At 45.9% G+C, this 23,714-nt stretch overlaps 1 protein-coding gene across 1 annotated transcript in view; it reads left to right on the forward strand.

Annotated features, from left to right (window-relative positions):
• The window catches only part of VTA1 (vesicle trafficking 1), a 341,069-nt gene that overhangs the window by 90,085 nt on the left and 227,270 nt on the right, over nucleotides 1-23,714 (forward strand). The window contains exon 2 of the mRNA XM_085611654.1: nucleotides 3,385-3,479. Coding sequence (XP_085467780.1) covers nucleotides 3,385-3,479 — 95 coding nt within the window. The remainder of the gene's footprint in view (nucleotides 1-3,384; nucleotides 3,480-23,714) is intronic.

The raw sequence follows: 23,714 nt of genomic DNA on the forward strand, positions 1-23,714 counted from the left end.
CTGCGTCCCCCGGACTCTTCATCTCACGACCCAGTCCCCCTCGACCCCAAGCACCACTCCAGGTTGCCACAAGCTTGGCATATATAAGAGTACAATAGTACAATTTTTTCCCAGCAAGAGTACCACACTTACTCCCTCTGTAATACAGAGTCCTGGTTTTTAAGACCATCAGCACTCTGTTGGCGGGTTCCTGTCCCTCAAGTGACTGTGCCATTTTAGGAAACCTCAGCCTCCGCAGCTTCCGGAGAGTATCCTATTGGGGAGGTCTCAGAGTCGTTCTCCTGCCGGCTTGGGTGGGTTTCTTCTTCCCCCTCTCTCAGTTGCTCGCCATCCAGGTGTGCGACAGCCACTCCCAGGGCTCCGCTGGCATGGCGAAATACCATGATTTACCCTCCACCACCACTCGGTGCCTTGCAGCAAAAAGCAACATATATTTGAGTTCTTTAGCGCAGAGCTCTCATTTAACCTCATCAAAATTGGGGTGTTGGTGCAGCACTGGCAGCAGAGATAGGGAAGAACAGCATTGTAGTGTTCTCGTACTGCAAGTTCCCAACGGAGTGTGCGACCTGAAGTATAGCGTCCCATTCTCAGTGGTTAAAGACTCTGGCAATAATCGTGTGTAGGGGTTTCCGGTTTTGGCGTCCGCACTGGCGCCCAATGCACCTGCCCTACCGAGAAGAAATTGGAGAGACGCTTGGCCCAGAAGTTGTTAACAATTAGATCTTCAATAGACAAGATGGCTCTTGGCCCCTCTGCCCTCCCGGGCACACCCACCACACTAATGTTATTACTGGGGGCTCTGCCTACCTTGTTCTCCACTAGAGCCGCCATGACCTCCAGTTGTTTAGTGAGACATTGGACCTGAACCTCCAGTTTTTGGGACTTCGTTTGCAATGTGAGAATATCTGTGTCAGCTGCTGTAATCTTCTCTGACATTTTCTTGAAATCTGCTCTGAAGAGATTAACGCCAACTGTTACTGTTTTGATTTTGGGCTCCAGAGTGCCCTTGAGGTCTTGAATCGCTGTCACCATGTTCCCCAGGGAGGGCTCAAACGGTTCTGTTGTAACCATTCCGGGTGCAGTCCCCTCCACCAACTATTTGGGCACCGTGGATGATTAAGGAAAGCACTTTAAACAATTAAATGGACGGGGTCTGGTAATCGCCGTACGACACACTTCGAAGAATCCTGCCTCATCAGTGGACCGTGTCCCAATAGGAGCCCCGGTGTCCGTATTGCCTGGGCCTTTCCCTCCAACTCCCAGTACTCGTCACCTGTGTGTCCAGCAAGCTGGGTCCTAGGTGTCGAAATTCGGCAAGACCCCTCACTTGCCCCTGGAGCCTACCCCTCCAGGGAAATTTTGGCCCTCGGGTATGCGTGGGTCCAGTCCAGTAACTGCAGGTGCCACCCAATGGGGGAATGTATGCAAATATTATGAAAGACACCCACGCGATGTTCCTGTGGTGCCTGGAAAAGGACCACAACCCAAAGGCCTTTTCAGATTGTTAGACCATGAATCTGAAGGACGCCTGTGAGCGCGCCACAAAGCTTCTGGCCGATCGACGCGCAACTCTGGACCGCTCCAGGTCCCGTTCGCAAGGGAGGTCCCGGGACCTCTTTCTGAGTCACTAGCACTGATCTTTGTCACAATCCCAGACTTGTTCAGGTAAGTCCCCAGAAGAAGTCCAAAAGTCAAAGCGCTCTTAGACTTCCCTGGCCGCTCCCATTTATTGGGCAAGGTGTGGGATCAACGCCACAGGTCCAGGCTCACTTCCAGGTCGTCCCTAGGGAGCCCATGCCTGAGCCTTGGTCAGGCATGGTTCTACCCGAACCAGGGTCCACCCGGCATTTTCCAGATTTTTACAGAGCTGGAGGGACATTCGCCCAACTTAGAGAAATGTATGAGGTAATGAGGCTCATTTTAGGGCAGCCGGACCTCTCGGTAGCGCCTTTAGGCTCCATGGGTTCAGTAGGGACACCGACTGGTTTTCCACTTGTGGGTTTACCCTCGGCGCCAATCGGACCCTGGTAATCCAGTGGTGGATCCGGATGGGCTGCAACTTCACGACCTCCTCCAGGGACCCTTCCAGTGTCGCCGGTTCTGGTGCATGCATGCCCAATGGTGGCACTGAACCCATTGTGATTCGCAGCTCCGATACACAGCCGGATCTCCATTGACCAGAACCACATGGTGTAGTGGCTATGGAGCCCTACTTGAAGGGCCCACTGAGGAACATGAATGGGAGGAATCTCAGGATCCCTATGGTTATTCCAACCCTCTAGGAGAGTTCATGGCCGACTAAAACTGTTGCTAGTGGTCTGGATACCTCACCAGACAGTGGTGTCCCCTCTCCTCCCAGGGTGGCTGTGGAGGAAGGGGGCTCTTTTGCGATGGCGGTAGAGGTCAAAACTAACATCTTGATAGAGATGCTTCAACCTGAATTGTCTGTATTCCACCCCACCCCCCCGAATCCCTACTCCCCTTCAGTGAGGCCTCACTGATGTCCTGCAAAGGCCCTGGGTACAGTCCTGGTCAGCCTTTCCTGTGCACAGAACCATTGCCTGCCACCATCCCCTGCTCCCTGCAATCCAGCCTTCCTCATCCAGCATCCCACCTCTGAGAGCCTGGTGGTCCAGGCCTCGATCTCCCAAAATCAATGGGATTGGAAATGGAGAATTCTAAAGATCATCTCTACAACCAGGTAAAGATGGTGGGGAAATTTCTCGACAGTCCAAGAAGATGAAGTCGTCTACTAATTGATGGCTGACTAATAAAGTTTAATAACAAAGTTTAATAGTGGATTTTTAGTGATTATTTAAAAATAATCAGAGCCGGATGGTTGTCAAAGCTTTTTGTAATGTGCAGTTTTGGGTGATCAACTGGAGTTGGAAAAGTAAATTATACTATTCCAACATTCAGTGCCCCCTCTCCGCAAGTCATTGTTTCGACTTGCGGAGTAATGGTATGCGGAATCACAATGCAGTCGTGATTCACAACGCGGTCGTTGTGATTCACTGCGGGGAAAAAGGCTGCGGAATAATGTCATAGATTCCATTAGGCAGGTCATTTTCAGTGGACAATTAGCGATGTGACTTTTTTGTTCGTAGGTCCCATCTCAAGTTGCACCCCCATTGTCAAACTACCTGGTGGGCATATTGCACATACTGGTTTGCTAGTGTGCGTTGGTACCTCATGCCCGGCTCTGTGGCTTTCAAGGTCAGCAAATCAGCCACTTTGTGATGTCATCTCTAGGAGTAATCTTAAATGGAATAGAAATTTTAAAAACGGACTAAGGCCGGTGAGGGAAAGTGGCGACTGTTACAATGGCACCAGTTTCTTCTGATTCTATTTAAAGTTCTTGCTTTTCTCTTTTTTTCCCTTAAGGTCGTCTATATGCCATGCAAACTGGGATGAAGATTGACAGCAAATCCCCAGAGTGCCGCAAATTTTTGTCAAAACTGATGGATCAATTGGAATCTGTAAGTAAGGGCTCGCTTTCCTGTATTTTTGTTTGTTTCAGAACTACCCAATCTATTTAGGCGCGGGCAAACCAGATTCATGCCCGGTTTTCGTGATAATAACATCCTCTATACTTAAGAAGGAACCTTAAAACAAATGATTCAGATAATTAAAGTCTAAGTTAGATTCTACCCTTCTTTTGGCACCTCTGCCATATGCCACTCAGCACATTTCTTAATAAAGGGTTGTAGAGCTTTCTCAAGTCTGAGCGCTCTCATATCTGGTCTCACCGCTTTTGATTCCCTTCAGCCTATCCCAGTTTTTGTGAAATCCTACTTTCATTGTTTCTCTTTTCTGATCTATTAAAGAGGAGTGGTTTGCTTTTTTTTCTTGCTCACAATGCTTGATCTGCCTCTTTTGTAACGTGAATGGTGGGTTATTAAGTAATTCAAACAAACGTGTATTTTCACCAAAACCCCCTTTCACCACCGACACGCGCAAGACTACCTTCACTTCTTTCTTTGGTCAGAGGCCATTTTTAATATAATAACGTTATTGTTTAATATCATTACTGCATGTTCTTCTTCATGTTCACTAATTGTGGTCTGTTGATGGCAGGTCCTTTAGAACAGTCAAGTCAATGTGTATTTCAGCAGCTGATGAGTTGCAGCTATGTTCTCCCTCTTTGATGTGTGACTTAGGCTGTTGTATCACATAACAAGCTGAACAATCTCTCAACAACCTCTAATAACAAACGGGAACCGATTTCAGGGAGTGGCATAAGCGAAGCGCAGCCGAAGCAGGCTGTGAAAAGATACCAGACACTCTGACAGCTTTGAGCCATAGACCAGTGATTCTCAAACTTTTCGATTCACGGCTCCCTTGACCCATTGGCCGTTGGCCTTGTATCCCCACTGTTACTTTTATTGGGAGGGTGGGGGTATGTAATCCCGGCTTCGGGAGTACTTGCATTTTTCTCCCTCAAAATAATTGTGATGGAGCTGATGAATGTATTATATTCATATACTCATGGTGTTTTGTATTACTAAGGCGGCGCAATAAAATATTTCTATTTACACTTCCCTGCCCATGCCATTTTTAGAGAACCCTCTCAAACTTTTTCTATCCCACATACAATACTAGATAGCACCCCATAAGCATGTAGGCCCCATTGCCAAAGTGTTTCTGCACTTGAAGAATATTTGCATGCACTTCCATTTCTACCCATGTCATATGTGCCATTAAACCTGTCTCAGCAGGGTGATTCAGCTTTATTTTAGCTGTCTCCGCCCTGAAATTGTCTCCAATTCAATGCAAGCCAAGTATGTTCCTCTGATTTCTTTTTTTCTTTTTAAACGTCCCTCTTTCTTGCTTCCAAATGTTGTCATTATGCCCAATGTTGGCATGTTTTACCTCCCTGTGCTCATAGAGAGAGCTGGCCTGTCTGGAAATGTCTGTGTACTGAAAGAAATGTGTACTGGAAGTACCAATGGTTCCAATGGTTCAAGTACACATATCTCTACTTCATATCCCTTAGTGGTTTGAGAGATAGGACAACTTTACTTTTCCTGATAACTTGCATTGGTGTAAAATGCCTTTGGGGAAAAACAAAACTATCAATGAGTCTAACAAAATAAATCGGGCGTCTTCTGCTTACTTTGGGAGTGTTGCAACGTGGGGATTCAGTGAAATATGGAGGTCATCTCCCTCGACATGCCATCAATTAAGCACTACTTTTCCAGCTTTAGGCATGTCACTTACAAATCATCGACATCATGCGTTTAAATCTAATTAGTGTAACTGAAGCCAACAAACCCCTTTTACATTAAATGCATTAAAGTGCTTCGTGCGCAACTCCCCTGGCTAGTTTTGATGGCCCCCAGGGAGACATGGTGCACAGATTGGGAACCACTGCCAATAGACCCGTACAGATTTTAATAGCAGGATAAGAGATTCAAGAATTGAAGATGTGGGGCTAGGATTATTCTGAACTTTGAGTACCATTTGAGTATTATTTTTTTCAAAAGGGAAGATCAGAACTCAAGCCACCAATATTTCGGTATACATTGGTCTATTAAGTTGTAAATGTTCTTAAAAAGCACTTAACTCCTGTATGAGGCTTGCGTTTATGCTGCTAGTTAGGACCATGCAGCTGTGTATTAAAACCTTGCGATGCTGTGACTGTTTTTGCATCCTCGCTTTAGAGAAAAAATAGAACCCAGAATGCTCTGCATCGGCTCCTTTATCTGTTATTGATGCCCTTTTGTGAGAATCTATGCAGTTGTAGGTCTTTTCAGTTCCTTGTGTTGCCTAATGTTTGACCTCCTCCACATTTATATTGCAGTATGAGCTTCTCAAATACCAGGTTCCGTATCTAGAACCCAAGGTATGGTATTATGTGAGGTCTGATTGAAACCTGATGACAAAAATCTGGATGTGGTGGGGAGAGGGAACATTTAATTGAGACCTTACTATCCAACACATTGTGCTTTACAAATATTTATAATTCCAGACAGTGGCTGGAGGAGTGAGTTGCTCAGAATAACAGTTATGGGCCATGTTCCACACCATGTATTAGAACGTGGTGTGTGCTTTCGAAGATTACCAATTTAGTTGTCACACCACATCGCATGCCTCCCTGTCGGTTTTTCTTTTCAAACTTAGGGAAAATATACTGTTGTTTTTTTTTCAGTGGCATCCCTCTCTTCAGATTATTTTGCTTTCATTGTTTTCCTGCTGCTATGTATTTCGTCATGGGTCCTTCTTTTAACCCCTTCGATGCGGCGCCGATTCCCGCTCAGCGCTGACCGTTTCTTGCGCGGGCGTGGTCATGACGGAACGTTTCCGTCATGAGCACAGCTCAACCAACGCTCATGACGGAACCGTTCCGTCATGAGCGCCGAAGGGGTTAAAGCAATGTGTTACGTGATGGAAAGATAGGAGTTTCTCAGGTACAATTTGTTATCTCTCGATTGGTCGGTTCGAAAGTGAAGGCAGGCAGGGGCGTAACACAGGCCCCCCGCATCCCCTGCAGTGCGGGGGGGGCCAACAAGCTCCAGGGGGCCCACTCAGCACTGCACTTCGGCCGGAGAGCTCTTGATAGAGTCCGGAGGGGGCCCCTGCACGTACCTTGCAGGGGGGGCCCCTCAATTATCGTTACGCCACTGGCTTTTTGAGGCAGTAATTTTGAGGACTCTCGTGCAGAGGGGCAGTGCTGGATCCTAGCATATATTCTTCTCCCCAAACACAAGAATCCAGGATACAAGCTGCTCCATCAAATCGTACATCAGTCCGTCTCCTTCCGAAGCTTTTGTTAAAGTAGGATGGATGCATGGATTAAATTCCAGATTAAATCAATTTTGCAACAAGCTAACCCGAAAATAGCGACTAGACACCTCTTTCCTCAGATGGGGCTGCACAATAGGCAAAAGAGAAGAGGCAGTGTGCTCCCGACAGAATCACTGTTTGGGTGTGGTGGTAGCCACGACCGTTTGATTTTACTAAAATATGTATAATATACTTACATATAGTGCCTTTCAGCCACCTCTCTTCACCCATTGGTCGGTTGTTTTTTTAAAAACATTTCTTTATTGGTTTTCGTTTAACTGCCAGTATTCTCTTACAAATAAGGAATATACAGTAACCATTGGTCTGTTATTACATTTTGCTTCCGTTCATTACAGCATATATTATAGCATGGGGAAGTTGGTCAGCCTACGTAAACCACTAGTTAACTTCACTTTGATTCAATGCATTTTTCTTTGAGCACATCCGCACCCATGTTAGTTCCCTTCAGTGCCAGTGTTTTAGTTTTTACTTTATAATTACTTTAGTGTTGCCAGTGTTTAGAGACTGATGTGATAGAGGGATGCTTCTGGTGCACATTCCATTGTTATCAGATCCCATCTCCTGCCAATGTTGCGGTAAATTCCTTATGTATTGTTTTGCTTTTCTGGCTGCTGCTATTTTACCGCACACCAGATAAGACTGTGGGCATTTAAAACTGTTGTGTCGATTAAGTTATCCTTTTTTTTCTTTTCTTTATTCTGTCATTGCTTCCTTTTTTCCTAAAGTATTGGCTTCCTTCCTCACTCCCTTCGTCCTTCCCTCTCTTCGTCCTTCCCTCTCTCTCACTCGAGGCATGGCTTTGGAGTACAGGGCTAGACCCCCCAATATTTCCTGTGCTCAGCCCCTTCACTCATTGGCCTGCAGGGACCTCAGGCCATGAACTTTGGCTTCTGGACATTCCTTTAGGGCACAGGACACTGGGTACCCTTTAATCCACGTTCTCTGCCCATACATCCTTTGACTTTCACCCATAGGTCTCCTTGTGCAAGGAGAGAGTGGCAACACTGGGCATAGCAGGCCTTGAACACAGGGTGCAGTGTTCATCATTTGTAAATCCCTCCCTTTTTGGGGGTCCCTTCAACTGTCTCCATTAGGATGAATAGCTCTTGTCTGTATGTTATTTTTATCCTGTCTCCTCTAATTCCTTGTGGCACTACCAATGCACCTACCTAAGAGCTTCTTCCGGGAACTACATGACAACATGGTCTTCTTTCTGAATTGGTTTGGGGCCCAAACAGGCAAAGGCTAGCACTCTCCACGCTACAGCAACCGCTGACTGAAGGGGGCCTGGGAGCCCCTAGCAATGAATTATACTATGCAGGGGTGCAGCTACAGTGGCTGAATGGCATCACCTACCCTGGAAAGATGACAGTGCGCAAGGTACTGGGTACCATCCCGATATACACTTGGCTGTCGGACCTTCAGAACCACCCTCGAATCGAGACACGACAGATGAAGATGGTGCCCTTTAGTTGTCAGTTATTTATATACGCGGAGACTCTATCCACCGTACTCTCCATTGATACCTGTGTGGCTGCACCCAGCATTCCAAGAGGTGCTCCGTAGATTTGATCAGGCACCCCAGAAAGAGGCGGGTATAAACTGAATGGAGACTTTTATGACAGTGGTACCCTTAGGTCCTTGAAAAACACCATGGACACCTCTGGGCTAACATTGGGACAATTCCTGCTAAATCACGCACTACAACATACGATACTTTCTGTTTTTGAACAAGAGTTGACCAAACCGCCCTAATCTCTTGTCCTGCACACACTCCTGACGCATGGAGGGGCTCGCCGAACTATCATTGTGCTTTACACCATTCTTAACTCCACTCCGTTATGACCACACAAGGGGGCTAGGGTCAAATGGACTGCAGTCCTCCCACAACCACTGATGGACAAAGCGTGGGTGAGGGCCCTGTAACAGGTGAAAGAGACATCTCGGACCCTCTGATTACGCTCGATCTAATTTAACTACCTCGACCAAACATACCTGACGCAACAACGACTTCACTGCTTGTTTCCTGGCGTACCACATACCTGTCCTAAGTGTAACACACCCAACGCCAAGTTCTACCACATAGTATGGGATTGCACAGTGATCCACAGAGTGTGGGAGGAAGTCACTAGGGTGGTAACGGCGATCACAGATCACACATTGTTGGTCATGTCTACTTGGTCTTCGACCTCGTGCCAAGGGAGACAAACATCTACACAGGTTTATAGATCTGACTTTTGTATTATTTAAATTTAATACAGCAATGGCCTTAAAAATGCCTACGGCTCCCGACATTAGGAGCTGGCTGACTAGGCTTATCAAATGAGGGAGAGCAGAGTTTGACACCATTGAGATGGCGAGGGTGCGAGAGAGGGGTCCTGTGAACAGAGGGAATTAGGAGATGTACATCTTGAATATCAGGCCCAAAATCGATGACAGACAGCCCTGAAAGTGTCATAGGAATCCCTTCCACTAATGGGATTGACCCCCTCCCAACCTACAGTAGTGCTTCTGGGGACGAGTTGCATCACGCCTAGGTAAGTGAATACTCTATTGCATATTGTAGGTGTGGGATTCCAGCACCGGTCATGCGCTAGGCCACATGTTGCGAGGGGAACTTTCCCCCTGACTCCTCCCCATGCTGCTTACCTGTGCGCAACATTATACTGATGTTCTTGATGACTCCGATATTGATGTTCTTGGTTTGTTGTCTTTTCCTTGGCATTGGATACATGACTGGATGTGTATATTACTGTGTGCATTCAACCATATATACTGTGTACATGTCTAAGCTCTTACAGTCTTTGATGATGAGAATGATAATGGCCAACAAGGCAGAATGTTGCTACTAATAAATAAAAAATAAAAAAAAGATTGATGCTGACTTATACTCAGATCTAAAATATGCCCGTGGCTTAGATACCACCCCCTGAGACAAAGTTGAGCTCTCCAAAATGGACCTCCACTGCGGGCAGTGTCTCTTTCTCGTTTACAGTGTGCTGCGCAGCTGGAGTGTTTAAACTACAGTTGCCTACCTCAGAGACTAAGGTAAAGTTACTTCCAGAAATGTTGCAGCCTGCACCTGCTACTTCAGAAAGTTCTTACTGCCTTTTAACAAGGCTCTGGCAGGGACATGGACGGTGGCTTGGTCCAAGCCATCCTCAACTCCCCCTTTAGATCGTCCTGTGGCTAGACGTCATAGGCCCACCCCTTGCGATCCAGACTTTTTGACTCCGCACTGGACTTTGAAAGTTTGGAGGGCAAGCTTCCACCAGCCGAACTAATCCCAATGTGTTCCCTATCGCACATTGATGCATTTGGCAAAAGAGACTTTTCTTCCAGTGTGGCACTGAGATCCCTGAATGCTGTTTGCCTTCTTCGGTGCTGTACAAATGCCTTTTGGGATATGGTGAGTGAGATATCGGCATTCCATGACGAGTTCAGGAACACCTTCTCTCTGGCAGACCAAGACATTCAGGATGCAACAAAATATGTTTTGAAGGCCTCCTGGACACAGTGTACTGTGATCAGGCATTATACCTAGATGCACACCACAGAATGTTCTGCAGACATGTAGTCGTCCCTTATGGACATCTCATTTGATGGTTCTTGAGTTTTCAGTGGGAAAGGTGATCCCGCATTGGAGTGTTTAAAAGACAGCTATGCTTGGTCCTGCTGATTGGGCTTGCCATCTCCAGTCCATCGGTTTCACCAAAACTGCTGAAAATTCAGAAGGTACACCCAGGATCTCACCTATTGTCAGAGGAGACCCTCAAAACTCTTGCAGATGCCAGGACAGCCCTTCCGTGGCTCAAAAAAGATGTGGAGGTGGCAGAGGCTGTAAACATCACTAGTCATTTTCTTCCTCCTCCCCTGCTGCAGCTGCGGCCAAGCCACTTTCATTTCTACCCCCATGCTCATGCACGATTGGTAGGGGTCAGAATTTGTTTGTTCCTGCCCGGCTGCTGTGCTATAACTTCACATCAGTGGGTGCTGCAGATTATTCAACAATGTTACTCCATCTCCTTCGCATTCACATCCATTATACCCCACCCATTTTTGTGCAGGTTTCAGTAACCAACCCTCTATTCTTGTGCAGGAAGTGCAGTCACTCCTGGCTAAAGGGATAGTCTTAAAAGCAGATTTGGGCTGGGTACTACTTACCTTATTTGCTAGATTCCAAACTAGATGGATGACCCAGTTCAATTCTGGAAATTTGGCTTTTGAACCCTTCCTATGGAGGGACAAGTTCCAATGTTGGCCCAGGTTCTTTCTTCTCTAGATACAGGGGACTGGATGGTGCCCTTTGACTTGTAAGATACGTACTGTCATGTACCCATCCTGCAGTCTCAAAACGCTTCCTCCGTTTCTTTGTGGGGTTGGAGCATTTTCAATTTATTGTTATGCCCATCAACCTTTCTTCTGTCTCTCGGGTGTTTACGAAGGTGATGGTGGTGGCTGAGGCCTGTCTTTTCAGGTTGTGAATACATGTGTTCCTGTACTGCCATGACTGGTGGCTGAAAGCCCACCGCAGCCATTTGTGGACCTCTTACAAATAATGATCACCCTTCTTTCATCCCTGAGATTTTCCATTATCAACTGAAATCCCATCTGCTGCCTGTGCAGAGGATTCTCTTCAGAGGGGCCATTCTGCACTCCACCCCAGCAGTGAGTTCAGGACTTACAGGTTATGTACCTGATACTTTGGGCTCACTCTTGCATTCCAGCAGGGACGCTCTGATGCACTTGGCCACTCGGCCACCTGCATCCTGCTGGTGTTGCATCCCCGTTGGCACAGTCACCTTGCAGTGGAACCTCCGTCTGCAGTGGGTCCAGCACTGTGGCAGCCTTTTGGTCATCGCCTGCATTTTGGAGGAGGCAGCCTGGGATAGTTAGTAGTGCGTGTTAGGCACCAATCTGCCGTGCGGCAGACCGTTCTACCTACCCCACCTAGAGCTCACAATGGTGACAGATGTATTGCCACTGAATAGTGGTGGTCCTCTAGAAGAGGTGTAGATATGGTTACTGTGCTCCCTTATGGAGCTTAATCCCATTTAGTTAGCTGTGAAGGCCTTCTTCCCATCCATCATGGTACATCTGATTCTGGTCTTGACATCAGGACCACTGTATGCTACTGTAACACACAGGAAGGTGTGAGGTCATGGATCCTGTGCCAAAAGGCACTTCATTTCTGGAGCAGCAGGGTGGATGAACTAATCAGATATCAGCTGGTAATTCACAAATGACATCCTCATCTGGAAGTGTCTGAAGGCATCTCCATCTGGTGAGACATGCCCTGGTTGGATCTTTTCACTGCCCCTAAGGACATACTGTGTCAAGATTGGTGCCCACTGGAGTGTCTGCCTCTGTATGCCCTCCTACCTATGCATCTCCTGGCAAGAATTCTGAAGACATTCAAGACAGGCCAGGCTCAGATCATCCTGATAGCTCTGAATTGGGCCAGGAGAGTGTGGTATGGCGATCTAGTGAGCCTCAGCATATGCCTACCCCCACCCACCCCCTAATCCAACTACCCCTTTGGGAGGACTTCCTGTCTCAGCAACAGGGCAGTTCCTGCACCCGAATCATCACAATTTACATCTCTCTGCATGGGGACTAGGCAGCTCCAACCAAAGGGATTTTATTTACCTGCTAAATTCGTCAATGTTATTCTTGAGAATAGGTACCCATCTACCAAATCTGTTTATTGTGGTCGTTGTGGACGTTTATGACCTGCTGCAGAGATTATCAAGATGATCCTATGCAAAACAAACTATCAGATCTTGGGTTATTAGTTCTATCTCAGGCCAAGCAAGGCTTTGCGGTGGCACTGTTAAAGGTTGTTTGCGAGCTCCCTCCAGGGAATTTTTGTGTTTGCCTCACCAGCCTTTATTATTTAAGTAATTAGTTGTGATGTGTTTCTGAAGGGTCTTACATACATGTTTCCCCCAAAGCCCTTCATTGTGTCTGGACCTTGATTTGGTGCTTATGTTCTTAATTTGCAAAACCTTCGAGCACCTGCATAGTTGGACGCAGAATTACTGACTATCAAGACTGTATTTCTCACTGCATTTACGTGTGTTATCAGTGAGCTGCAGGCACTGTAAGTGCAATCTTCGCACACCACCTTCTTCCTGGATAAAGTGGTACTACAATCCTAGACTTTCTCTTTTTTTGCCAAAAGGTGTGTTGCCCTTTCTTGTGGGATAGGCTAACGTTCTCCCTGCTTTTTTTGTTTTTCCTCATCCCTCTAAGGAGGAGGAGAAGCAGCGCTCACAGGACCCTAGAAGACCACTTTGATTGTACATCGAGTGCACAACAGAGCACCGGGTGGATGATAAGCTGTTTAATCAACTTAGCCGGTGCTACGAAGGGAATGGTGGTCTAGAAGCAAACCTTGCCTAGGTAGACTGTCCTGTGCCTGAAGATATGCTTTGCCGTGGCCAAAATGGAACCTCCTGAAGTCCTTTGGGTCCCTTTATCCAGAGCCAAGGAGGCCACAGTGACATTAGCGAGAAATGTTCTGGTATTGGACATCTGCCAGGCTGGGAATCTGCACACATTCCTTCACCAGGCATTACTCTTTCAACAATGTCTAAAGGAGGGCTATTTAGCCTGCTCAATCCTGTAGGGCATCCTGGTGTAAATCCACACCCCAGAACCTCAACCTTTTTGCTATGTTATCTATTCTCTGTTGAAGAGGTGAGGAATCTGGGGTTAGAAGTATTAATTAATAGAAATTACTTCTGCCTCCCCTAATGTTCTTTATGGAGGACACTTTGTTATTCGTCAGAAGAAGTTACCTACGTTCTGTAATGTTCTTTACGGTGGATAGTCTAGTATTCATCAGCAGTTACTTACCTTCCCAAATGTATTTTATGGTTGATATTAACTGCAGATTCCTCACCACTGTCTCCTTTCCCGTACTGAGTTAACTTTCAGCTTCTAAAAAGGTCCAAAGTCTTGGAAACTCTCACTCATCCAACTGGCCATGAATGATCAGCATCCGAGGGTGCAGAAGATTTCAAAGGTAAACTGAAGGTAAATTGACCTAATGGTGTTGGGATAGCAGATATATACTGCTCTGCGCCATCACTCATGGAGGCAGAGGGAGGTCACCTCAGAGTGTAGTGGCTGCACCTTCCTGCTTGCGGGCCCTATTGCTACATAAGTTCCAAATACAGGCTGGAACCTGGGGAATTCAAGAGGTGAAAAATCTGCATTCGGATTGAGAATCCACCAGAAAGTGCATTATTAAAATTAAATAACTTGTTTTTTGAGAAAGGAGTGAGGAATCTACCTTTTTAGTCATATCTGGGATCCCAGGTCAGTTTTGCAGATCCTGTTACACTAAATATATATTTTTTTATTTGAGAGCAAGATATGCATTTCTGTGACCCTCCCCTTTCTAAAAATACCCACAGGGAGTTCAAGTCTGCTCCAGTGTTCCCTTAATATTTTTCTCCCAGAACTTTTTTCTGCAAGGCAGAATCAGTGAGTTACTGAGGTTCCTTTGCTTCATGTTATAGTGGCAACAACGAGCTTTAATTGCCACAGTGAGTCATTCAGATTTCTTGGATGCACATATCCATCTGGGATAAGTGACTACTAAAATGGCCGACTAAGAAAAGGGCTGTACCGGCTAGCCCAATTTGATTATTTTGCATTTTTTTAATCCATTGATCCTCCCAGAATTTGTAAATTACATGGCAGACTTGCTCGAAAACCATTAATAATCCCACCTCAAAATATTTGTTACTCCGATAAATATAAAAATACTACTAAATTAATTTGCATCGAACGACTGAAAAGAGCCTGTGTTCGTTATGGATGGTTGTGACATTGCAGGTGTTGGTTGCATGTTGCATTCGTTACACTCCCTTGTTTGTAAATGTTCATGCACATTGTATTGATTTTTTTTTTTGTGCGCTCTGCTTTCAATGAATGTTTTTTATTTGCATATTTTTAGGCTCACTTTTCATTTTTAATTGCTTTGACTGTTTCTGGTTAATTGCGTTTGTAAAATTTATTTTTCTTAAGATTTACTTTTTTCACATATGCTGATCTATGGCTTTGGAAAGCTGTTGGTTGTTTTGGTTAGTATAGGTAGGCACTCATTTACAGTGTGCGTGTTCAGGTGTTATGTAGTTATCTATGCCCTTCTCAGCCTCCAATATGGGTTACGAGGACTGTGTGTGCTCCCAAAGACCGAGTACTGGTTTCACTTTTAGAAATACTTATGTTCAATACATTACAGTGGAGTTGGTATTGTAAGAAGCTAGTGTTGAAGCGTATAGACCTTATTTTATGATTGGGACATGTTATGTATGATGCCATAGATTTGATTGCTGTATTATGTAAAGTTATGATGCAGGCAGTAGGCCTAACATCTTTATTCTGAAAATAATTTGTAAAACCCGGAGGGTCTTTAAGATTGGATTATAATTGTACTGTGTTTAGGTCTTTAGACAGCTATTTTGCTTATGGGATGGCAGAGATTACTGTGGTAGACAAGGGTTCAGTGTTGGTTACCCTGCCTGACAAACCCTGGCTAAAGAAGACCGCACCTGTGTTAAATGGGTCTCCCCACTTCAGCCCTCGGCTCTGTTGACCTGTGAGAGATGCCATTTTGCCTGAAAATGAGTGTGCATCAGTGCCGGGGCTGGTGGACCAGTCCTTTAGTTTTCCATTTTCTTCCTTTATAGCTCCCTTTTCATTTCTTGCCTTTTTTTATTGATTTGTTTATTTATAAATCGATTGATTTGGAGCACCCCGCAGCTCCCCTGATACGACTACCGGGTTGCAGGCTTGCTGCCCCTTTCATCTGCAGTATGCCGCATAGCCACTGCATTTAAACTGGGCAGCAAGCTTGAAATATATTATTTATAGTATATAGTTGTTTTACCTTTCAAGATATCTTCAGTGCTTATAAGCAGCATCGGCCATTGTGGATAAGTTTAACACTGTCCTATTTTGCATGATACCATTTCAAAATGGCTGCCAACAGCAGTATTTTTTGAGTGGCCATCTTGAAATGGTATTGTACATAGTATAGTTTACCTTTCTAAGATGATTGACACTTAGATTCCAAATGGTGTAGTCATGTTGGAATTTTAAAACACGGATTCACTTTACACATAGGGATTCTAAGAAGCCATCCAGCATTATATTTATATTTATTTGTTTGAATTTGTTTAATTTCCACCGTACGTCTGCCGCATTTATCATTCTTTTTAGACTTTTATTTTTTCTTACATATGCTTGTTGAATTTGTGTTTATTGTGGAAGGGTGGGTGGTTGAATGCAAGACTGAGTCTGTGGTTGGATGAAATCATGCAGGAGTGCCAGGATGAGTGACTGATTGTATATATGATGAGTTTGAGTGTCTAAATTCACAAGTGAGGCACTCATTTTTAAGCGATACCAAAGGGGATGATGGATGGAGCGTTTGAGCTAATCAAACACTCACCCCCAGTCAACTGATCTGCATTTAATCCATCATCATTCTTTAGCTCACTCCACCACCCCAGTTCAGACATGGCCATATGCAAATCAGTCTGACCCTGTGCCTCATGGCAACAGTTCAGCCCGAACTGCCACGCCATGTCTTCCCTGGACCGGAAACAAGCATCCTGGGACCGGTTTCGGGTTCATAACCCTCATCAGCCAGGCTATCTTGAATCCAGTGGCAAAGTGAGCAAGCGACCCACGTCTGGGCAAACCCTGCCAACTTAGGGCGAACAAAGCGATACCAAAGGGGATGATGGATGGAGCGTTTGAGCTAATCAAACACTCACCCCCAGTCAACTGATCTGGGTTTAATCCATCATCATTCTTTAGCTCACTCCACCACCCCAGTTCAGACATGGCCATATGCAAATCAGTCTGACCCTGTGCCTCATGGGAACAGTCTCACCCTAAGTGCGCCGGGTATGCCTAGACGTAGGTCCTGGGCTCACTGTGCCACTGGATTTAAGCTATCCTGGCTGAAGAGGGGTGAAACCCCGAAACCAGTCCTAGGATGCTTGTTTCCGGTCCAGGAAGGACCTGGCTTGGCAGTTCGGGCTGGACTGGTCCCATGAGGCACAGGGTCAAGACTGATTTGCATATGGCCAGGTCTAAACTGGGGTGGCATGGTGAGCAAAAGAATGATGGATTTAACCCAGATCTCTTGACTGGGGGAGAATGTTTTGATTTGTTCTGCATTCCGTCCATCAGTTGTGTGTCTTTTGCTTTCTCGCCCTAAGTGCACCAGGTATGCCTAGACGTAGGTCCCGGGCACACTGTGTTATGTTATGTTATGTTACATAGTTTATAAAGCGCGTGAATCACCCCCGCAGGGGTCTCTCAGCGCTGGCCAGGCTGTGCAGGTGTGATGAGATAGTATCATTCCGAGAAAAGGGTGGTCTTAAGAATCTTTCTAAATCCCAGATAGTCGGAACACTGTCTGAGCGGGAGGGGCAGTTGATTCCATACCAGAGGGGCTTGGTAGGAGAAAGATCTGCCTCCCAGTCGTGTTTTTTTAATCCTAGGAATGAGTAACAGCGCTTTAGAACCAGACCTCAGGTCACGGTTGGGGATATACAGTTGGAGCCTTTCAGTCAGATAGGAAGGGCCAGGGCCCCACAATGCTTTGTGGGTCAGGCAGCAGAGTTTAAACTTAACTCGTTTCTTCACTGGTAACCAATGCAGTTGTCGAAGCAACGGAATAGAGGCAGATCTGCTTGGAGCTTTGGTGACTAGTCGTGCTGCGGTGTTTTGCACCACTTGCAGGCGGTTGAAAGCAGATTCGTTGGCAGCAACCATTAGTGCATTGCAATAATCCAGTTTATTTAATACCAGGGCCTGGACTAATGTCCTCTGGAATAAGTCAGGTAGATATGGAAAAGCTTTCTTCAAAAGGCGCAGAGTAAAGAAACATGTGCTGACAGTGTAAGAAACATGATCCTTCATAGACAAGGCCTGATCGAGGCGAACGCCGAGATTTTTTACTGTGAGTTTAGGCGATGGGGCGGGCCCCAACTCAGTAGGCCACCAAGTTGGTGACCACATGATGGTGGCGTCTCCATAGAGGATGATCTCTGTTTTCCTAGCATTCAACTGCAGGAAATTACTACTCATCCACTCCGAAATGGCCAGCATACCTTGGGAAAAACAGGTTTGAGCAGTTGGTGAGGATTTGTCAAATGGGAAGATAAGTTGAGTGTCATCCGCATAGGATATGGGGATGAACCCAAGAGATCTTAAGAGAGAGGCAAGGGGGGCCACGTAGATGTTGAACAACGTAGGGCTCAAACAAGAGCCCTGTGGCACACCCTTGGTCAGGCACTCAGTAGTAGAGCGAAAAGGGCCAAGGTTCAGGGTTTGGGTGCGGTCGGTGAGAAAGCTGGTTACCCAGCTGAGCGCCAAACCCCCTAGTCCTGCCCCTCTTAATCTTTCGAGCAAGGTCCGGTGGTTAACCGTATTGAACGCGGCAGAGAGATCTAAAAGGACCAAGATGGCGGATTGTCCCTGATCTAACGTCCGTCTAATACAGTCGGTGACAGCAACCAAGGCAGTCTCAGTGCTATAATTTGCACGGAACCCTGATTGTGACGGGTCCAAGTAGCCAGTTGTTTCGATATGGTTCGAAATGTGTTTATTTACATATTTCTCAAGGACCTTGCTCAAGTAAGGAAGGAGGGAAATAGGACGGAGGTTGGCGAGATCATCCATGGGGAGCTTATTGTTTTTATGTAGAGGTATCACCTGTGCAGCTTTCCAGGAAAGAGGAACAAGCCCCTTGCTTAGAGAGGAGTTAAACAGCATGGTGGCAGGGTTAGCTAATGCGTGCGGAAGAGACGCTCCTAATCTTGCAGGCATAACATCTACGGGAGAGCCAGATGTGATATTACGTAGTAGTGTAGTGGTCTCATCCCATAGAAGGGGGGGGAAGGAGAGCAAAGGTGAGGGATTGACGGTATAGGGGTTTACAATACCATCAGATGTTGAAGTGTGACAAGTATTAGCAAATTTATCATAGATGGTATTCATTTTTTGAATGAGAAAAGAGCTGATTGTATTACAAAGAGATTGTGAATGCAGGTTGTCCAGGTCACAAGCTTTGGGACAGGTGAAATCTTGCATGATTTGATGAAGGATTTTCGGCGCATTACCTGCTAGCCTTAGTTGCGCAGCTATATATGTTCTGCGTGCTTGTTTAATTTCTTTGTGGTAAAGCGATAATGCAGCTCTGAAATTTGCTTTATCGTTGTCTAGAAGGGTGCGTCGCCACTTTCTTTCAAGATTTTTGCATTTGCTTTTCGTAGTGCATAGTTCTGGGGTAAACCACACCGCCAAATTATTCCTGGGGGCTTTGGAGCAAATTTTTTCAGGGGCAATTGAGTTAATAGCCGATAGAACAGTGGTGTTGAAAAGGGAGAGATTATCTTCTATATTATTAGTATGGGGAAACCTAGGAGGAGTAAAGGCTACTGCAAAGGACTCTGGGTTGATTTTTGACCATTGTCTATAGGGAAATTGAATGTGTGCTGCCATAATAGAAGATATAAGGGGGGACTGCACTTGGAAATTAATAAGGGCATGATCAGTCCAGCATAATGGGCGAGGGATTTTACAAATAAGCCGGTCTGAGTTAAAATAATGTCTATAGTATGCCCAGCCGTATGGGTAGGACCCTCGTTTTTTTTAGAAAGGTGCAGGGTTGACAGGTCAGAGATGAAGGCTGATACTTCGGGCAACAAAAGATTATCGCTATGGATATTAAAATCACCTAATAATAGGAAATTCTCCGACGCAATCACATGGGGGGCGATTAATTCCATTAATTGAGCGGAGAAGTCCTTTATAGGGCCAGGGGGGCGATAAACCAGAGCCCCCCTCCAAAAGTCGAAAAGTCGTGGGTGACCATTTCCATTTTAAAGATCAGGATTTCGATTTGGGCATTGGTGCGTTGATCTAAGATAGAGAGTTTTACACGATCATTATGAAGAATTGCAACCCCCCCCCCCTGGTTTTCAGCAGCCTGTCTAGGCGCTGAATCCTGTAACCATCAGGAATAGCAATCTTAATGTCAGGGCCACTGGTGGGTTTCAGCCAGGTTTCAGTCAGGAAACCCACATCAGGCATATCAGTCGTGAGTAAATCCCATATCTCAGATGAGTGTTTAGGGAGCGATCTTACATTGCTTAAAATGCCCTTCCAGTGGTTACACTGTGAATTATTAGGTGGTGATGTATAACTATTACTGATCCTACTTGTATCGGGGTACACAGGGGGCCTGATATGGTACTGGCCAGAGATACATCCTTGAAAAATATTTCCAGGAGTTTCAGCTTCCCAATTGCACTGAAATCTACAAAGTATGCAGGAAAAAGGTCCTTCAGGGGGATGAGGTGCCGTGTTGTGGCATGACAGGCTAGTTAAAGGTGACCTATCATGGATGGATCTGAGAGCAGCGCCGCTAAATACCAATATACACTTACTGGGGTTGTCTATGGTAATAGCAAGGTCCCTGGCGTCTGGCGGCGTCCCGGCGCGGACGGGCGCAGACGGGCTTGCCTTTGGCGCGCCTTCGGTGCGCCGCCGCCGCGCCCGCTGCGCGCGCTTGCGCCATGGCCCACTAAATAGTATGCGAGGAGCAGACGCTAGACTGCTCCTCGTACTACCACCAAGATGTCGGGCGGGCGGGCAGGGAGTCGCAGGCTACAATGCAGGGAGTCGTGTAGAAAAAGAGTTGGACGGTATGAATCGCCCCAAGGTAAAAGATTTTAAAATTGAAATGTATTCCACTTAAAAAGTGAACAAATAAGACGCATTAAAAACACGTTAAAACTTGAAATAAAACACATATAATGCCACTGTGCCACTGGATTTAAGCTATCCTGGCTGAAGAGGGGTGAAACCCCGAAACTGGTCCTAGGATGCTTGTTTCCGGTCCAGGGAGGACCTGGCTTGGCAGTTCGGGCTGGACTGTTCCCCTGAGGCACAGGGTCAAGACTGATTTGCATATGGCCAGGTCTAAACTGGGGTGACATGGTGAGCAAAAGAATGATGGATTCAACTCAGATCTCTTGACTGGGGGAGAATGTTTTGATTTGTTCTGCATTCCGTCCATCAGTTGTGTGTCTTTTACTCTCATTTTTAAGCCACGCCAATTGGCATTGCCAATGCTTGTTCTTTTCTTTACTTTTCAGTGGATAAAATGTATATTATCACTGGATATTCGGTAGAGATCAATGAATTCCTCAGTTTGGTATAAAGGTGGGGAATAGAAAGGGTCTGACTGAAGTTCTTGATCAGCAAGTGCTGTTCTTCAGAGTGGCATTGTCGCTCTAATACTGTGCTCTTATTTCAGTGACGAGTAATTTCTAATCAGAATCCACTTGAGCGCATTATACCTAGCTTGTCATCGTATTACAGAGAGACCTTTTTCAAACAGACCAGTATGAAACTCTCTTTACCTTGAAACTTGAATCAAATATCACCAATCCTCAAACTGACGCCTGGGCGTTCCAGATCTTTGAAAAATAATAAATGATCTTTTCCCCTTTTAATGTTTACTTAATTTATTTATTTATTTCGAAATTTTTATTGCGCAAACAAATACCCGGAGGTGTCTCGGCGCAGGTGACAAAAGGAGAGACTGAGCCGCAGGATTACTGGTTAAACAGCCATGTCGTTAAGAGCCTACGAAAGCTTATCAGATTGGGGGCAGTTTTTATGGCGAGTGGCAATAGGTTCCAGAGCTTGGGTGTGGCAACCAGGAAGCGTCTGTCTCCCCAGGTTGCCGTTCTTGTACGAGGTACTGGAAGCAGGCAGATGTTGGCGGATCTCAGCTGTCTCTTAGGACTATACAACTGGAACGCTTCAGTCAGAAACCTTGGGCCAACGCCATGCACTGCCTTATAGGCAATGCAGAGGGCCTTGAATTTAATACGGCTCTCTACTCTTAGCCAATGTAGGTGACGAATGGCTGGGGAGATTGGCTGGCGGCGAGGGATATCAAGAAGAATTCTTGCAGCCGCATTCTGAATGGACTGCAGCTTAGATAGAACGCGTTTCTGGGTATTTAAGAAGAGGACATTCCCGTAATCGATTTTGGAAAACACAAGGGTGGAGACCAGGGTCTTCCCAGCTGAGGTGGGAAGGTAAGGCAGTATTTTCCTAATTTTCTTTAGAATAAAGAACGCAGATGACACAACCTTGTTGACATGAAGGTTGAATGAGAGCTTGCTGTCGAAAATAACTCCCAGGTTTCTGGCCTTTTCAACAGGGACAGGTGGAGAGCCCAGCTGGTTAGGCCACCAGGCAGAGGACCAATCCGGGGAGAGTTTACCGAAGGTCATAACCTCGGTTTTGTCCGAGTTAAGCCTCAGACAGTTGGAGGACATCCAGGTACTGACAGCAAGCATGGCCCTTTGAAAATTAGCTGCAACCACTGGGCCATCCTTGTGGATTGCCAGAACCATCTGCGTATGATGTAAGTCGCAGCCCATGGGCCTTTATTACCCTCGCTAGGTCCGTTACATAGATATTAAATAGCATTGGACTTAGCGAGGAGCCCTGTGGGACTCCACAAGGGAGTGCAGAGACAGGAGATTAAAAATTACCCAACTTCACTGTCTGAGTGCGGTTGGCGAGAAAAGATGAAATGAGATCTCTAGCCATACCGTTTATCCCCAGAGCTGTGACACGATCGACCAGAATAGCATGGTCGACCGTGTCAAAGGCTGCGGACAAATCCAGGAGGATCAGGACAGCCGCACCTCCCTGGTCCATAATTGCTCTGATCTCATCTGAGGCTTTTATTAAAGCGGTCTCAGTTCCATGACCTTTCCTAAAGCCAAACTGCGTTTCATCGAGAAGTTGGTAGGTATCGATGAAGTCTGAGAGTTGTTTATTCATCAGAGATTCGCATATTTTGGCAGGAAAAGGGAGACAGGCTATAGGTCTATAGCTGGCCAGAGCTGTGGGGTCCAGGGAGGGTTTCTTCAGAAGGGGTTTAATCACGGCCTTCTTCCAAGGATCTGGATAGCGGCCAATTTGGAATGCGGTGTTACAGATTTTCATGAGTGGGTATGAGATCACCTCACTGAGGTTAGCCATTACTGAAGGAGGGCAGGGGTCTAAAGGGGAGCCAGACTTGGTAGTGGAGATAAGTCTGCTGATTTGATCTTGCGTAGTGGGAGCAAAGAAGGAGAGGGAATCATAGTCAGTGGCTGGTTCTTCATCACTGCAGACTCCGACTCTTGTCCCCACGTTCCCTGCAAAAGATGAATATATATCTGCCACCTTAAGGGTTAGTGCTTCGATTCTACTGCATTAAGGAACAGCAAAACGTTTCTTGCATAACAATGAAGCTGCCAACTTTAACACCAGCAAATAAGAGAAGAATTCATATTTCTTAAACATTTTAACATGAACCTTGAAAAACACAATTGATGTATCTTACTGACATACATAGTTTTTCTTTCGGGTTGTATTTGAGTTTCCTTTAGAGTGACTCACAACATGGACAAAAGCTATTAATCCACAAAAAGGGCCCTGTTATCATAGGGGTTTGTGAGGTGCAAATATATTTTTCCCAACCTTGGCAAAGTTTTGTGGAAACCTATGCAACTTCGTGAAACCTTATGCCTTGCTTCAAAGGTGTGAAAACGTTGACACGCGTAACGTCTTAGGTTGCACATTTCCTATTTACCACTTATGATCCTAAGATGTAGCGTAAAAGGGCCTGCATAGCTGCTATCTTACTGAAAATCATAAACTGTGCGTCCGTCTCTCACACATCTTGATTCACCATGCTCCTAAGCGCTTCATCCTATAACACAATAGCTGGACCTTGGTGGTCAACACTTATGCCATGGAAACACTTGCTAGGTAGGATCAAAAAGCAAATTCAACAG

This window comes from Triturus cristatus, chromosome 6 (genome assembly GCF_964204655.1).
Source record: "Triturus cristatus chromosome 6, aTriCri1.1, whole genome shotgun sequence".
NCBI lineage: Eukaryota > Metazoa > Chordata > Amphibia > Caudata > Salamandridae > Triturus > Triturus cristatus.